The following is a 17420-nucleotide window of genomic DNA, read 5'->3' as shown; positions in this document are numbered from 1 at the left end:
GTGGGACTTGAACTCTGGGTTTAGGTACTGTCCCTGAGCTCTTCAGCTCAAGGCTACTGCCCTACCCCTAGAGCCACAGCACCACTTCTGGTTTTCTTGTGGTTAACTGGAGATAAGAGTCTTGTGGACTTTAGTGCCTGGGTTGGAGTTGAACCTCAATTATCAGATCTCAGCCTCCTGAATAGCTAGGATTACAGGCATGAGCTACAGTGCTGTACCCGGCTCCCTTAGCTTTTAAGATCAAGGCTGGTGTTCTATCACTAGAAACATTGCACCAAAATCCAAAGAAGTAAAAAGCAAATCTTTTCAGGTAACAAAAAGAAGGCACACAGGGTTTTCAGAGCATCTCTAAAGCTTGTGAGCCCATTTCCCAAACTGCATTAATATAGAGCTTATTAAAACATTGGTTGATGGGGCCAGGAGTTTGGCCTAGTAATAGAGTGCTTGCCTAGCATTCATGAAGACCTGGGTTCGGTTCCTCGGTACCACATACATAGCAAAAAGCCAGAAGTGGTGCTGTGGCTCAAGTGGTAGAGCCCTAGCCTTGAGAAAATCCAGGGACAGTGCTCAGGCCCTGAGCCCAAGCCCAGGGCTGGCAAAAAAAAAACTGGTTGCTAGGCCCCATGTTTGGAAGTTTGATTCATTCTGCAATGGTGCCCAACCAAGTGTAAATACTGTTGTCTTAGAATTCTCCAATAGTAATGGTCTAACCATTGAATTAATTTAAGATTCAACTTCCTTTATGGTCCCCGATTGCCTCCCATTTCCTGTAATAAACAATTTAGAATTACCTTTAAAGTATAAACCCCATGTGAGTATTTGCATGCAAATGAAGACTAATTGAAACTAGAGTTTTAGACTCCAGGCCCAAGCTACAGGAGTGTGGTCACTTGCTCCTTACATTCAAACAAAAGCTGTGAAAGAAGCCTGTCTTGGGAAGATAGTACTTCAGTATACCTTCAGCCATCATCTAGGTCCATTTTCCTTAGCTTACAGAGAGAGAATTGATGGCAGGAGGCGACAAAGTATTAACTAGTGAAAACAGCTCCATATCAAAGGTGTGTTCAGAGGTGGCTGTGGTGCAATCAAGAGTCTTGCAGTCTATTATTGTCTCAGGATTGGTCAGCTGGGACCTTGCCTTGCAAGTGGTCTAGTTTCTTTGTCCACTCCTTCTTGACCTCCAAGATGACTGCATAGTCACTGCCAGAAAGAATGGATCAAGACTATAAACAGCCAGGTGCCTCGCAGGTAGCTCATGCCTGTAATTCTAGCTGCTCAGTAGGCTGAGATCTGAGGATTGAAGTTTAAAGCCAGCCTGGGCATGCACCGAAGTCCCTGAGACTCTTACCTCCAATTAACCGCCATGGGTCTTGAACTCCAGACCTGAGCACTGTACCTGAGCTTTTTCTTTCAAGACTAGCACTCTGCCACTTCAAGCCACAGTGCCCCTTCTAAGGTTTTCTGGTGGTCAATGGAAATAGAGTCTCAGGGACTCTCCTACCTGGGCTGACTTTGAGTCAAAATCCTAAGGGCTGGGAGTTTGGCCTAGTGGTAGAGTGCTTGCCTAGCATACATGAAGACCAGGGTTTGATTCCTTGGTACCACATATATGTAGAAAAAGCTAGAAATGGTACTGTGACTCAAGTGGTAGAGCTCTAGCCTTAAGAAAGCCCAAGGACAGTGCTCAGGCCCCGAGTTCAAGGCCCAGGACTGGCAAAAAATAATTAAGTAAATGAAAAAAGCCTAAGATCTCAGCACCCTGAATAATTAGGATTACAGGTGTGGGCCACCAGTGCTGGCTAGAGTATCATTTTCAACTAACAAACTGGCAATGAAATATATATATATGTGGAGAGAGAGAGGGGGGGGAGGAGAGAGCAGAAGCCGAATACTGGTGGCCCACACAATAATCCTAGCTATTTTGGAGGCTAAGAGCTGAGGCTGAGTTTGAAGTCAGTCCCAGTAATAGCATGTGTGTGCGCGTGTGCATGTGCGTGCGCACACACACACACACACACACACACAAAATCATTAACAAAAAAATCATTAAAGAAGGTATAAGGGAAAAATAAACATCACACATTTCCAGTAGAAAAAAAGACCAAGATCTTAGTAGTACAATAAATCAAAACATTTAAAAATTCATATACCTCTAACTTAGTAATTGTGCTTCTAGAAATATGTCTTAGAAATATTATATACAAGAATATAGGGGGCTGAGCTTGGCCTATTGGTGGAGTGCTTGACTAGCATGCACGAAGACCCAGGATCAATTCCTCAGTTAATACATAGAAAAAGCTGGAAATGGTGCTATGGCGCAAGGAGTAGAGCTCTAGCCTAGAGAAAGCCCAAGGACAGTGAGCAGGCCCTGAGTTCAAGCCAGGACTGGCAAAAAAAGAATATAAAGATACTAATGTACTATAGTTGAAAAAATTAAATTTAAATATCAATAGCAAGTTATTTATAAAAGTCAACTATAGTGTGCCCACACAGAATTTTTTTAAATCAAGCTACAAAGATTAGTTTTCCAGTTTTTAAAAGGAAGATTTATTTAACAAGTTTCACTTAATACAATACACCTAAATGGAAATCACAATACAAGGTAAGATTTAAATCAAAGCCTCAGATTTTCATACAAATAACATGACCAAACTTCTAAAGTATTGGTATTACATCTCCAAATTGTCCCAGGTCTTTAAAAAATAAAAGGAAATATGCACACTCACGTGCCTTACAGGATATTAAACCAAAAAAGCTAGAATTAACAAACATGCCAAATGTTTTCACTTTGAATCGTAGACACAGCTCCTATATTTGAGTTTTACAGAATAGCATGTTTCTCAACATGCATCTGAAGTTTTCCATGTATCGTGGTATAAGAGCAACATTTAACGAAGTGAAACTGCTTTAACCTAAATGTGCTTACTGCTTAGGTACACTCCTACAACATAATTAACTTGAGGAAAGCTGAAAGTTGTTTTTAACAGTTATGGTCAATACTGAACTTTGTTATTATGTCCTAGGTGAATGTTTCAGTGTTCAGAATTACTGAGCTTAAAGTTTTAGACAATCTTTACTTCCACTTTACAGTAAGCATAAATCACAAGCTTGTAATGCAAAACTGTTGAACTTAAAAGTTTTGTTTTTCTTTAAAAAAATGAGATAAAGAAAAAAAAGAAAGGAAGAAAGGTAACCAAGTAATCAACTCTATGTCCCATGTACCAATCATACTGGATATACTAGATATCTCTCCCATTCTATCAGACTCATATAAATGCACAGCTTTTATCTTATCCCTGTAGTAGCTGTTCAGTGCTCCTTCTCTACCTAAGCGAGGTTGGACTGATAGTCACTGGAGTTTTCCTGCAACACTTGATCGTATCCACTCATACTGCTCTGACCACCATAGCCACCTCCATAACCACCACTCAGCTGCTGGCTAGCAGGTCCCCCATAACTAGACTGGTTGGACAAGCCCATTCCTCCCATCATTTGGCTACCATAAGCACCACTACTTGCCCCTGCTGTAGAATTCAAGAAGAGTTCTACATAACTGTGATCATAAGCCCCTCCACTTGTTCCTGCAGTAGAATTCAGGAAAAGTTCGACATATCTATGCTGCATATTTGCTTTGTCTTTTGCCATGGCTGCCACTGCATCTTCATGGGTAGCAAATTCAACATCAGCCTCACCAGTAACTCTACCATCAGGACCAATTTCAATATGTACTCTCATAGGATTAAGAGGTGAGAAAAAATTATAAATATCATTTTCAGTGGCTCTGTAAGGTAACCCCCTCATGTGTACACAGTGCCCTGTGGTGCTCTGGAAACTGGAACCACCATCTCCATATCTATGATCAGACATTCCTGAGAAACAGTAATTGAGGTCTCTTCCAAATCTATCAGACCCAAAGCCATACCCGTCATTATAGCTACTATAGTCATCATATCCTCCATAGCCTCCACCATACGCACCCCGCCTCATCCTTTCGAACCCAGCTCCTCTACCAATGCTATTATACCCTCTGCCAGTCCCTGGCCTATCATAAGGACCTGGACGCTGCATGGCCATGAGCTTTCGAGGGGGATCATAGTGGGTTCGAACTTCAGCTCTGCTACTTTTGAAGATTTCGATGTACCTGTGCCCTATTCGTTCCTTGTGTTTCTTTAAGGCTTTTTCAGCTATCTCCTGTGAAGCAAACTGCACAAAGGCCTCCCCCGTGCTCCGCCCCTGAAAGTCCACTGGCAGTGTCATCCCATTTGGCACAATTTCCAACCCCGAAAAGAACTGAACAATCTCTTCCTTGCTACAGCCAAATGGGAGTCCTCTAAGCCGGACAAAGCCATCGTTAGCAGTATCAGGACTATTTGGACCCGTATGCTTCAAGACCCAATCCATTTCAACACTGTTGGATTTGAATACTTCAACATATCTGTGTCCCATGGTTTCTCTGTCCTTCTTCAAAGCCAGTTTCACTTCATCTTCCGATTCAAGTTCAACAAATGCTTCCCCACTTGGTCTGCCTTCTCTGGTATAGATGAAACGAATGCCTGATGTGCCGTTCTGGATTTTGCAATCAGAGAAGAAGCGCATCACTTCATCCGCTGAGCAGGACCAGGGTAGGCCCCTGACCTTCACCACGAACCCCTCCCGGCCTTCTGTGCTCAGCATCATGGTGACTGTTGGGATTCTTAACGGCAAGCTTGGCTCAATAACAATTTCAATGTGGCTTTAAAAAATAAAAAGACTTGTTATGGAAAAATACTGACAACATAGTAAAAGAAAAAAGCAAACTTAATATGAAATTCAATCACATTGGTAGCATTGAAAAATCTACACAGGGGCCAGGAGTACGGCCTAGTGGTAGAGTGCCTGCCTACCATATACGAAGCCCTGGCTCGATACCACATATGCAGAAAAACCAAAATGGTGCTGTTGCGCAAGTGGCAGAATGCTAGCCTTGAGAAAGCCCAAGGACAGTGCCCAAGCTCTGAGTTCAAGCTCCAGGGATGGCAAAAAAAATCTACATAAACTTGTACCAAAATAACCCATTTGTTCAGAAACTATTTACTCAATGCCTATTATGTATATATTTCTGTGTAAGATTTTGGAAGTGCTTAATTTCAGGGAACTTTTTTTCCCTTTTGTGCATTTTAATTGTTTTCTATACTGATAATGTATTAACATCATAGATAGAAAATAAAAAGCAAAATGTAACATTAAAAGCAATGGATAGGTGGGTTCTAACTGCTTATGCCAGTAATATTACTCAGGAGGCTGAGGTCTGAGCATTCTAGTTCAAAGCCAACCCCGCAAAAATCCATGGGACTCTCTCTTCTAGTTAACAACAAAAGAAACTCTCAGAAGTAGAACTGTGCCTGGAATGTTAGAGCACTATCCTTGAGCAAAATGATGACAGCTACTAGGCTTGGAGTTCAAGCCTCAATATCAGAAAAGGCTACTGAACTCAAGTCAACAAATGAAATACAGCTCTACCCATTAACATGAAAATGAAGAACTTCCTTAGATTAAAAGTATAATGAAATATAATTGAAAAGCATACAAAACTCCTATGGTAGCCATGAAAAATCTGTTTATAATCTCATATAAAGAATGCATAAATGATCAATAAAATAAGAAAGCTGTTAAGGTCTAAAAGAAAAATTGAAGAAAGACAGTTGTTGGGAATTTGCATACTGAGTGGTTTTAGATGACAGATCCAATACCCAACCATAGCAAAAACAATCAGTCAGTGTTAAAAGGTTTTATTTTCCTATAGGGGTGCTCTATGTCTTCACCAAATATATGAAGGCAAACACACGTTACAAATAATGGAAAAAAAATCTGTGTAGCGTTTAAAGTTAGAAAAAAGGAGGGACTAGGTCAACTCTGTCAGTTAGAGGTAGGCAAAATGGTTAAGTGAAATAAACCTGTCCAGGAATATATAAACAAAATTTAAAAATTCTGACAAGCATAAGATGGGATAGGACAAGACAAAAGATAAGGCTGGGAAGATCTTGAAGGCTCTAATTTACAACTGCTAAGGGCCTTGTATGGATTTTAAACCAGTAATGACATCACCACAACAATTACAGATAAATCACCCAGGCAACATTGTTACACTCAAACAGAAGGGGGTCTAGGTTAAGAGTGAGCTAGGTTTAGGTTATTTAGAATGGTTTCTTAGAGACGTATTAAAGGATTTACTAGAACTGTTATAAAATGAAAGGGGGAAGGAAAAATGGGATGTACATTTATTAAAGAAATAGAATCTTGGGCTGGGAATGTAGCTTAGTGGTAGAGTGCTTGCCTAACATTCATGAAGCCCTGGGTTGATTCCTCAGTACCATATAAACAGAAAAAAGCAGAAGTGGCACTGTGGCTCAAGTGGTAGAGAGCCAGCCTTGAGAAAAAAGAATCTCAGGGACAGTGTCTCCCCCCCACAAAAAAAGAGTAAAATCTGACCAGGTACCAATGGCCCATGCCTGTAATACTAGCTACTCAGGAAGCTGACACCAAAGAGTCACAGCAGTTAAAAGCCAATTCAGGCAGGAATGTCTGTAAGACAATTATCTCCAATAAGCTACTAAAAATGCCAGAAGTGGAGATACGGCTCAAGTGGTAGAGTGCTAGCCTAGAGCAAAAGCTCAGAGACAGTACCCAGGCTGAGTTCAAGCCCCAGGACTGGCACAAAACAAGTCGAATCTCACAAGGTGCTGGTGGCTCCCACCTGTAATCCTAGAGGCTCAGGAGGCTGAGATCTGAGAAAGATGGTTCAAAGCCAGCCCAAGCAGAAAAATCTGTGAGACTCTTATCTCCAATGAATGATAATCACACTGGCCCCCCACCCGAAAAAAAGCTGGAAGTGAATGCTACCCTTGAGCAAAAGAAACTGAAGGATAGCACCCAGGCCCCAAGTTCAAGCCTAAGGACCAAGACAAAAAAAAGTAAAATCTGAAGGACTTAGTAAGAAAGAGGTGAGTAAAGGTATACAAGGACACAAAAGAGAAGTCTGAAAAATGTAGACCTCATCAGTAGTTAGAAATGCAGGTTAAAGTAAAAACTCAATCCCTATTTTATACGCATCATCATAGCAGAAAATAAGTACTGATAATATACTATTCCAGAAAGCAATTTGGTAATATCTACTAGCTGTTTCGACAGTAAATCTACTTCAGGGCATGTGCCTTACAGAGATAAAAGTTCAGACTAAGATTTACAAAACTGTATCTTCTATGAATGACATTTTAAAGAAAGTAAAATACTATGCATTAAATAAGGTTTCAAAATCTATAGTGTCCTAAAATCACTGGTACTTTATAATTTTAACTATGTATAAAAACAAATATTGCAGCTGGGAATGTAGCATAGTGGTAGAGTACTTGTCTAGCATGCCTGAAGCCCTGGGTTCAATTTCTCAGAACCACATAAAGAGAAAAGGCTGGAAGTGCACTGTGGCTCAAGTGGTAAAGTGCTAGCCTTAAGCAAAAGAAGCTCACTAATAGTGTCCAGGCAAGCCCTAAGACTGGCAATAAAAAAATGAAAAAATAAATAAATGTGTATTCTTTGACTCTGCTAAAATACATTCTAGGAAAACAGGTCAACAGAAAAAAAAAAGGTAGAGCCGGGAGCATAGCCCAGTGGTAGAGTGCTCGTCTAGCATGCAGGTAGCCCTGGAAAAGAAAATAAAGAAAAGCTTAGAAGCTGACAGTAATGGCAGATGCAAATTAGAAATCTAAACAGCCATCAAAAGAGAAATGGCTGGGAGATAGACCTAGTGGTAGAGTGCTTGCCTGGCAAGCAAAAAAGCCCTGGGTTCAATTCCTTGATACCACGCACAGAAAAAGTTGGAAGTGGTGCTGTGGTTCAAGTGGTAGAGTGCTAGCCTTGAGCAAAAAAAAAGCTCAAGGACAGTGCCCTGGCCCTGAATTCAAGACCCAGGACTGGCAAAAAATAAAAAAGGACCAAGAGAAATGGCTGAATGAGTTATATTTTATCTTAAGAAAGAATGCTATACAGTTATTTTTAAAAAGCCAGACAAGCCTAGCAATGGTAACTCATGTCTGTGATCCTAGCTACTCAGGAGGCTGAGACTTGAAGATAATGGGTCAAAGCCAGCCCAAGCAAGAAAGTCTCTTATTTCCAGAGCTGTGGTGCAAGTGGTAGAGTACCTAGCCTTGAGCAAAAATGCTCAGGGACTGTCCAGACTCCAAGTTCAAGCCCCAGGACCAACACACACACACACACACACACACACACACACACACACACACACACACACACACACACACACACACACACACACACACACACACACTTACTTCTCTGACTTAGAACCTAGAAACATATTCAAGATACATTAAATGAAAAAATATACACAGTATCATTCTATTTATGGTAAAATAAAAATATACATGTATGTACATAAATGTGCAAAGAAAAGATCTGGAAACATTTACTTTTTTCTTATGAAGTAAGACTTTTCACTTTTTATCCTAGTTTCAGTTCTTTAAATTCTTTTTATTGAAATAAAAATAACAACTAAAGGGATGAGAGTTTGGCCTAGTGGTAGAGTGCTTGCCTAGCATGCAGGAAGACCCGGGTTCGATTCCTCAGTACCACATATATAGAAAAAAAGCCGGAAGTGGTGCTGACGCTCAAGTGGTAGAGCTCTGGCCTTGAGAAAGTCCAAGAACAGTGCTCAGGCCCTGAGCTCAAGCCCAGGACTGGCATAAAAAAAATAACAACTAAAAATAACAATTAGAATCAGACACCAATGGTCCATGCCCACAATTCAGAAGACAGAGATCTCAAGATCAGGGCTAAAAGCCAGCCTGGCAGGAAAGTCTTATCTCCAATTAATCACCCCAAAACCAGAGGTGGAGCTACGTATCAAAGTGGTAGAACACTACCCTTGAGCAAAAGAGTTCAGGGACAGTGCCAGGCCTTAAGTTCAAGAGACAAAACAGACCCCCCCCCCCCAAAAAAAAGCCACAACAATTTAAAAAAAATACATCAAATGTTAAAAGTAATTATTATGAGTGGTAGGTTTATGGCCTTTCCAACTTTTTTATATTGTGCAGTTTTAAATTTTTTTGAAAGGAAAAATTGCTTTTACTTAAAAAAATGTTTAGTGCATGGGATTTGGAAATGCAACTTTTTAAAAATCCTCAGATTTTGTATATCGATGTTTTTCTGACTTGGTCTAGAAATCCTAGGCTTCTTGGAAGGATGGTAAAAAGTGTACTAACTGCCATATATAAAATCATATTGGGATGGGAGGATGGGAGGGACATGGGGACCATGTCATGAGAAAAGGTATCAATGTTTGTGAAGATATGCACCATCTATCTGGTGAATACAATGTAACCCTTCTATTAATCACAATAAAAAAAAACATATTGAGGGACTGGGAGTTTGGCCTAGTGGTAGAGTGTTTGCCTACCATGCATGAAGACTGGAGTTCTATTCCCAGGAACCACATACACAGAAAAAGCTGGAAATGGTGCTGTGGTTCAAGTGGTATATCTATCCTCAAGAAAGCCCAAGGATAGTGCTTAGGCCGAATTCAAGCTCCAGGACTGCCCCCCCCCCGCAAAAAATCACATTGAGAACTCAATTCCAGTATTTACTAATTGCCTATTATGTGCCTACATCTGTAGTGGTTAACAGTTCTTACAAACCATGTTTAAGTCACAGGGCAGAACATCCCAGAATGATGACGACAATGAGACTTCTGCAGCACTCTGCATTAACAGCCCAGCCCCTATGCTAGGAGCCCCTCAGTTAGGAACGGGCTGCATCTTCTGGGAAGGCCACCAGGGCTCTCTTGCTTAAAATAGGAAAATTTGTGTATTTGCTGAGTGTGTTTTACGTACACTTAAAAAAAAACTAACGACATAAAGTTTGTGATGAATTACGTCTAGCTTTAAATTTATACGGTTATTTTTCTATTTTTTATGGGACCAAAATTTAACATGTAAACTGCTGTTATAAACAGAAAAACAAACGTTATTCAAATACTCAATTAAGAAAAAAACGTTTACTAGGCACGCAGCACTTATGTAGAAGTGACAGTAATATAATTTACCTGGGGCCTCCCGCGACAAGTAAGCAGTAGACAGTGTGCTTGAATGGATGGACCACCACTGGTCTCGATGTTTTTCTTAATTCAGGTAAGTAGTTTTCAAACGTTTTTTCGTTCGGTCCCTATTGGGGCCCTCTGAAAGGGGCCCAGACACAAAAATAAACAAACACACACTCAGTCACGACGGTCCACCATTTCCCCACCAGACACAGCTAAGGCGGTTTCCCGGCACTGGGGGGGAGGGGGGCGGGGGTTAGAGGAAGAGGGAGGGGGAGGGGAAAGCGGGGAACGAAAAAGGCGGAGGCGGCTCCGAACCCCATTTTGGGGTTCAGCGTCACCACGCCTGGGTCCTCAGTTCCCACACACACACCAACCTCTCACGAAAACGGGCAATTTTCCTCTTTCTTCTTTCAAACGGTTACGGCGAGGCGGTTGACGACGACCAGAACTACTTCTGCTCACGTAAGCGATTGTTCACGTGAGCACCTACGTCATGTGAGATCTAGGTCACGTGAGCAGCTTTCCGCTTAAATTCGGGATCGCAGAGGTACTGCACGTCTTCCGGTATTGAAATAGGGTGGGCCAATATGATGGAAGAGAGATCCTGATTGGTTAGTGATGTACGTCTTACGTGAGTGATCATTGGTCGGCTTCTGGAGCTAACCTCCCAGTTACCTGAGAAACAACACCGTCATTGTTTAATTACTCGTCGGTGATTGGTCCGCTTCTTAGGGAAAACTTAAAACTCAGGTTGCCCGCAGAAATCTTTCTTGTATGCTCTTGGAGGCTATGAAGCCCACAACTGGTCAGCGCCCGGGCTCTGTGCTTGCTCATTTCTTTCTGGTCCTAGTTTTCTGGGATATCCTTGGGGTCAGGGCACTGGACAATGGCTTGGCGAGGACTCCTACTATGGGATGGCTGCACTGGGAACGGTTCATGTGCAACTTGGACTGCCAGGAAGAGCCTTATTCCTGCATCAGGTATCCGATATTGGGTAGCTATTTTATTTTGCGTTTCCGTATGTTTCTCTGAGTGTGTTTGGAGAGTCTCAAAGGGAACATTGAGACTGAAGAAGAGCTTCCTTCCTGTTCCTTTGGGGGAAAAATCCTTACCAGTGGCTCACGCCTGTGACCCTAACTACTCATGAGGCTTAGATCTGAGGATCGTTGTTCAAAGTCAGCCCGGAACAGAAAAGTCTGTGGAAAATGTCCGAAGTGGCACTGTAGCTGAAATGGTACATTGCTACCTTTGAGCAAAAAGAAGCTCAGGCACAGTGCCTGAGTTCAAGCCCCAAGACTGGTAGAAAGAAAAAAGGGAAGGAAAGACAAATGACTAAGACTTGAGTCATTTGTTTTTGGAGGTCATTAGAGCCTTGGCTGTAACTTCAGGAAGTTAGAAAAACATTTCAGTCTGTGAGATCTCTTACCTCTTTGCCCTTGAGTGTGGTAGTCAGGCAGGATGGTAGACCTAGGGAGACTAAACCACCAAGTAATTGAGGTTGAACTTAGCTTATCTAATCATTGCTATCCTTGTCTAGAAATCGGGATAATATAATTTTTTGCAAGTCCTAGGGCTTGAACTCAGGGCCTGAGTATTGTCCTTGACCTTTCTCATGGTTAGTGCCCTATCACTTGAGCTATAGCACCACTTCCAGCTTTATCTGTGTGTGTGGTACCAAGGAATTAACTTTACCACTAGGCAACACTATAACTCTTACACAGAGTTATAATTTCCAGTTAATCAACAACAAAAAAAGCTGGAATGGAGAGGTGACACAAGTGGTAGAGCCCCAGAGAAAAATCAGACAACTGTGTGAGGCCCTGAGTTCAAGCCCTGGTACTAGCACAAAGAAAATTAGTCAATTAATTGTAAATAATTGGGGCTTAAATATATAGCCCAGTGGTAGAACACTTGCCTAGCTATACGGAGCTGGCCTACGTTCAACTCTGAGCTCCTCAGAAAAAATGCATATAAACACTTATTTGATTGGCAAACCTAAATGACAAACCCAGTGTTGGGTCAGGTTGTAAGGGAAATAGGCATGCTTACACACTGTTGCTGACAACAGTAAAATCTTTGGGAAGAATCATTTGACATGTGTCAAAATAAGCACATCTTTAGACTCTATAATTTAGCAGAATCTCACAGACTTTTCTGCCCTGGATGGCATTGAACTACCATTCTCAGATCTCAGCTTCCTAAGTAGCTAAGATTACAGGCATGAGAGCTTTTTTTTATCAAGCCACATTTCTATCCTATTGCTTTAGAGTTTTAGTGGCAGAGGACTTAAGGATGTAGGAATGAGAGAATAATTGGAAGAACAGTTGATTTTTACCTTGTCTTGATTGTGAATACTGCCACATCATTACTAGAATTTAAAAAAATTACAAACCTCCCAGGCATTGGTGGCTCACACCTGCAATCCTAGCTATTTTAGTTATGATCTAAGATGTATGGTTTGAAGCCAGCCCAGGCAGGAAAGTGTGTGAGATTCTTATCTCCAGTTAATCACCAGAAAACCAGAACTGGAGCTGTGGTCAAGTGGTACAACTTGAGCTTTGAGCTAAAAAGTTAAGGGACTGTGCCCAGGCACTGAGTTCAAGACCTGATACTGGTAGGAAGAAAAAAAAATCTCAAGGTGCCTAATAAGAGTTCCTAAGTATTCATTTAATGAATTGTAATGATTATTGGAATTACTCTTTCAGTGAGCAGCTTTTCATGCAGATGGCAGAGCTCATGGTCTCTGATGGCTGGAAGGATGCTGGTTATGAGTACGTCTGTATAGATGACTGCTGGATGGCTCCCCAAAGAGATTCAAAAGGCCGACTTCAAGCAGATCCTCAGCGCTTTCCTGGAGGGATTCAACGCCTAGCTAATTATGTAAGTTTACAAATGATTTTATTTTCACTCAGGGGTCTGTAAGCACAAATAGAATCATATTGAGAAACAGTCCTTGTGACACGTAGAAATTGAATGGTTATTAAACATTGAATTGTGACTCTTATCAAGTGGAACTTTCATCCATCAGCATATATGTATTGCAATATCTCTTGAGGTCCATCTTGGTAAGGTTTTTTTTTTAATGAAACAGCTAATCCTTTTACTAGGAAGAAAAGGGAATTTGTTGTTTGTTCGGTTGGTTGGTTGGTTTTGGGGGGGGTAGGTCATAGGGCTTGAACTCAGCCTGGGCCTGGGCACTGCATTCTTCAGCTCAAGGCTATCACCCTATCCTTGAGCCAAGCCCCACTTCCGTTTTCTAGAGGTTAATTGGAAATAAGAGTCTCAAGTCTTTTTGTGCTCGGGCTAGCTTTGAAAATTGATCCTCAGCTCTCAGCCTCCTGAGTAGCTAGGATTAAAGGTGAGAGCCACCACACCTATCTGCTACTTCTTGATTGCTCTTCTATTGTGACTTTTTCATCTCATTTCAGGTCCACAGCAAAGGACTAAAGCTAGGGATTTATGCAGATGTTGGAAATAAAACATGTGCAGGCTTCCCTGGGAGTTTTGGATACTATGACATTGATGCCAAGACTTTTGCTGACTGGGGAGTAGATCTGCTAAAATTTGATGGCTGTCACTGTGACAGTATAAACCTTTTGGCAAAAGGTAAGTTTCCTTGAAGAGATTAGCCATAAGCAAAGAGGAAAACTTTGAGACCAAGGTAGCTGAGCATCAAAGAACTAATTGTTTGCAATGTATCAGAACACTTACCTCTTCTTTTTCAGTTTATTATTTGCATGCCTAACCATGGCTAACATTGTGAACTTTTAGTTCAACAGGAAAAGTTAATTGTGAATAGTAATTATATTTAGGAAAAAATCTAGGATAACACGCAGTGAAAGAACACCTTCTTCCTGCTTTTCCTCAAAATACACACCATCTCTGCACTGTCTACTCGGAATAATCCCAGTATTTTCACAGATATTCTACACTATTGAATCACAGAGCAAACACTTGCCCCTGTCACTGGTCTAAAATACAAACAGATGTCCTTTCAGGCAGCCTCTTAACATCTATAGTATTAGCTGGAATTTCCCCTTCTTCCCCTTATTTTACCCACTGTTTTCTCATACAGGTTATAAGCAAATGTCACTGGCCCTGAACGAAACTGGCAGAAGCATTGTATACTCCTGTGAGTGGCCTCTTTATATGTGGCCCCTTCATCAGGTGAGCTAGTGAGCCCAATCCAAATTTTCTGAACTTGAGAAGAAAGGAGATGAGTCCCCTTCAAAGCCCAATCACAATCCCCACTGTTGTAATTATAGTGTAAGGTCACAACCTACAAATAATTTATTTTTATTTTTCCCTTTATTTCATCATCCATTATCTTACCAGGAACTATCTTCATTATCTTATCAGCAACCCTACATCCATTTTCCAGCTGTATGTCCTGCAATGGTGACTTTCCCTCACCACAGTTTTTATGTCTATGTGAACACCATCAATCCTTTTATACTTGCTTTTTGTTTTCCACCTTCTTCCCCCAGGATTTTTAAAGCATTGGTTGGTTCCTTAACATTGCAGTAACCTACTAGATGCCACATACTCAGACTTATTTACTACTTTAAAATAGCTTTCTGTCCTTTCTCCACATTCATATTTAATTGCCTTCTCTGAACTCAGCTTTATTCTTTCACTTATTGTTTGTCTGCCAATTAGAATGTCAATTTCATCAGTGAGAGACATTGACTTAATTGTTGTATCATATTGCTAGTGTTCAAAAATTACGTGAGGGATAAAGCCCTATTATTTCCTTGAAATCTCTGCAGTTAGTCACATCTGTTCCCCAGCACTTTTTTTTTTGCTAGTCCTTGGGCTTTACTCGGGGCCTGAACACTGTCCTTGGACACTTTTTGCTCAAGGCTAGTGCTCTGCCACTTCAGTCACAGCGCCACTTCTGGCTTTTTCTTTGTGTGTGGTACCAAGGAATCGAACCTAGTGTTTCGTGCATGCTGGGTGAGCACTCTACTGCTAGGCTATGCTCCTGGCCCTTTCCCAACATCTTAAACTTCATATATTGCACCTATCCACAAACTTTTAATTTGTTAACAATAAGCCTAAGATTCAGATTGTATGTTTGATGAAGTACTGTTGGATTTTGCAGCTTATTTTTTTTGCTTTATATAATTGTAGTTATTTTTATTAAAAACGAATCCATGCTTCTTTAAGGAAAGCATGAAAAGTTCAAAGAGAACATCTTAAAATCTATAATATCTAGATAACAATTGGTAAATGTCTACCATTAACAGTATGAAAATCTTTTTAAGTCAGGATTTTATATGTTGTCTACTACTGAAGCAAACGTTTTACAATGAAATTTCTTTATAAAATTTACATTTCTCCATGGAGACCTTCAAATCTGTTAAAGAGGCTTTAATTGGAATGTCCTTTAAATATGACTATTTTCATCTCAGAAGTTAGAAAGCAAACAAGAGTCCCATTTTTCTTCACAGCCCAATTACAAAAAAATTCGCCAGTACTGCAATCACTGGAGAAATTTTGCTGATATTTATGATTCCTGGGAAAGTATAAAGCAGATCTTGGACTGGACAGCGTCTAATCAAGATAGAATTGTTCATGTTGCGGGACCAGGTGGTTGGAATGATCCAGACATGGTAAGGACGTGCAACCTCACTGTTCAAGGCCATATGGTAGGCCTAATGGATACTTTCTGCTATTGTAGCGGTACTGAGGAGCAACCTTAGACCTCACATATGCTAGGCAAATGTTCTAGTATTGAACTATGTTTCCAGTATCTCTAGGAAGCTTTTTGTGAAAGTGCTGAGATCAGGACAATGTTGGCAAATGGCTTCTTTTTCTGGGCCACGTGTGCAAATTTAAAGTAAAGGTGTTCTGTGTTGTCTTATTTAATTTTTCTTTTCCCCAGTTAGTGATTGGCAACTTTGGACTTAGCTGGGATCAACAAGTGACTCAGATGGCTCTCTGGGCAATCATGGCAGCTCCTTTAATCATGTCTAATGACCTCAGACAAATCAGCCCTCAATCAAAAGCTCTACTTCAAAACAAGGATGTGATTGCAATCAACCAAGACCCCTTGGGCAAGCAGGGGTATCGTCTTAGAAAGGTATGGTAAATAATTCTCTAGGGAGAAGATAGCTCAAGAACTCCTGCCTTTATAATTCAAGTGTTTATTTTGGGTGTGTAATTTATAATCCTGCCTGTACCTTCTGTGTGCTGAAATTGCAGGCAAGTACTACCATGACTTAAGCATGTTACTCTGTGGTAGCTTTTTATAACCTAGTAAAGTACCAAGTCTGTCTCAGACCTACATCTGTTACATATGAAGACTGGAGTAATTTTTGCAAATATTTTTCCCCTGACCTTGATGCTAAAACCAATGGTAATAAGCCTACTAAAAGAATTACTTTATTTCCAAAAATTTTTTTTTTTTTTGCCAGTCCTGGGCTTGAGCTCAGGGCCTGAGCACTGTCCTTGGACTTTCTCAAGGCTAGAGCTCGACCACTTGAGGCTCAGCACCACTTCTGGCTTTTTTTTTCTATGTATGTGGTACCGAGGAATCAAACCCGGGTCTTCATGCATGCTAGGCAAGCACTTTAACCACTAGGCCAAACTCCCGGCCCCTATTTCCAAAATTTCTTTTTCCTAAAAGAGCTAGGTCAGACAAGGTAGCCTAACAAGGAAACTTGCTTCAAGTTACAAAGCAGTCATACGTTTTTCTTTTGGATTTTCAGGAAAAAGACATTGAAGTGTGGGAACGACCTCTCTCAAACTTATCCTGGGCTATAGCTGTGAGAAACCTTAAGGAAATTGGTGGACCTCTTTCTTATACCATGTCACTTGTTTCCCTGGGTAAAGGCGTGGCCTGCAATCCTGGTTGCTTCATTACACAGCTCCTCCCCTTGAAAAAGGATTATGGATTTTATGGATGGACTTCTAGTTTCAAAATGCAAATAAACCCCACAGGCACTGTTTTGTTAAAGCTAGAAGCCATTAGACTAAATTGAAAGGCTTGGTAGTTTGAAATCTATTTTTCTTCCAGTGATTATTTCCTGTCTGCTTTTCTGCATTTCCACTATAAAAGATCTACTTCCTTGAAAAAAATTTCCCTAGGTTAGAACTTAATCCAAAGCAAACAGTTTGGAATAAGCAAAATGGATTCAAGAAATCTGTGGTATTTAGCTTTTTAAGTATCTGGGGGATTTTTTAAAATTTCTTCCCTTGAAGGTTTCTAATTTAATTCCTTGGTGGACTTAAATATGTTCTTAGATTGTCTGTGTATATTATACAAAGTTGCTTGTAAAAATCATATCAAGAGTTATTTATATTTTATTTATTACACCAATTACAT

At 40.7% G+C, this 17420-nt stretch overlaps 2 protein-coding genes across 3 annotated transcripts; one reads left to right on the top strand and one right to left on the bottom strand.

The window, feature by feature from the left end:
* Positions 1–2533: 2533 nt before the first annotated feature.
* Hnrnph2 (heterogeneous nuclear ribonucleoprotein H2) lies at positions 2534–10598 on the bottom strand. Of its 2 annotated transcripts, XM_090327052.1 has the most exons (3): positions 10465–10598; positions 10094–10225; positions 2534–4732 (listed from the first exon to the last, which is right to left on the bottom strand). In XM_090327052.1, exon 3 carries the CDS (start codon positions 4675–4677, stop codon positions 3328–3330), a length of 1350 nt encoding a protein of 449 aa, XP_090183178.1. In that variant the 5' UTR covers positions 4678–4732; positions 10094–10225; positions 10465–10598; the 3' UTR covers positions 2534–3327. The 2 variants fall into 2 exon arrangements, with proteins under 2 accessions (XP_090183178.1, XP_090183179.1); XM_090327053.1 differs by lacking the exon at positions 10094–10225.
* Positions 10599–10801: 203 nt separating this feature from the next.
* On the top strand, positions 10802–17271 carry Gla (galactosidase alpha). Its single transcript, XM_090326181.1, has 7 exons — positions 10802–11070; positions 12796–12970; positions 13519–13696; positions 14166–14257; positions 15544–15705; positions 15978–16175; positions 16804–17271. Exons 1-7 carry the CDS (start codon positions 10865–10867, stop codon positions 17074–17076), a joined length of 1284 nt encoding a protein of 427 aa, XP_090182307.1. The 5' UTR covers positions 10802–10864; the 3' UTR covers positions 17077–17271.
* Positions 17272–17420: the final 149 nt, after the last annotated feature.

This window comes from Megascapheus bottae, chromosome X (genome assembly GCF_031878675.1).
Source record: "Megascapheus bottae isolate mThoBot1 chromosome X, mThoBot2.hap1, whole genome shotgun sequence".
Taxonomy (NCBI): domain Eukaryota; kingdom Metazoa; phylum Chordata; class Mammalia; order Rodentia; family Geomyidae; genus Megascapheus; species Megascapheus bottae.
The sequence above is the reverse complement of the archived record's forward strand: the minus strand, read 5'-3'. Positions and strand labels throughout refer to the sequence as shown.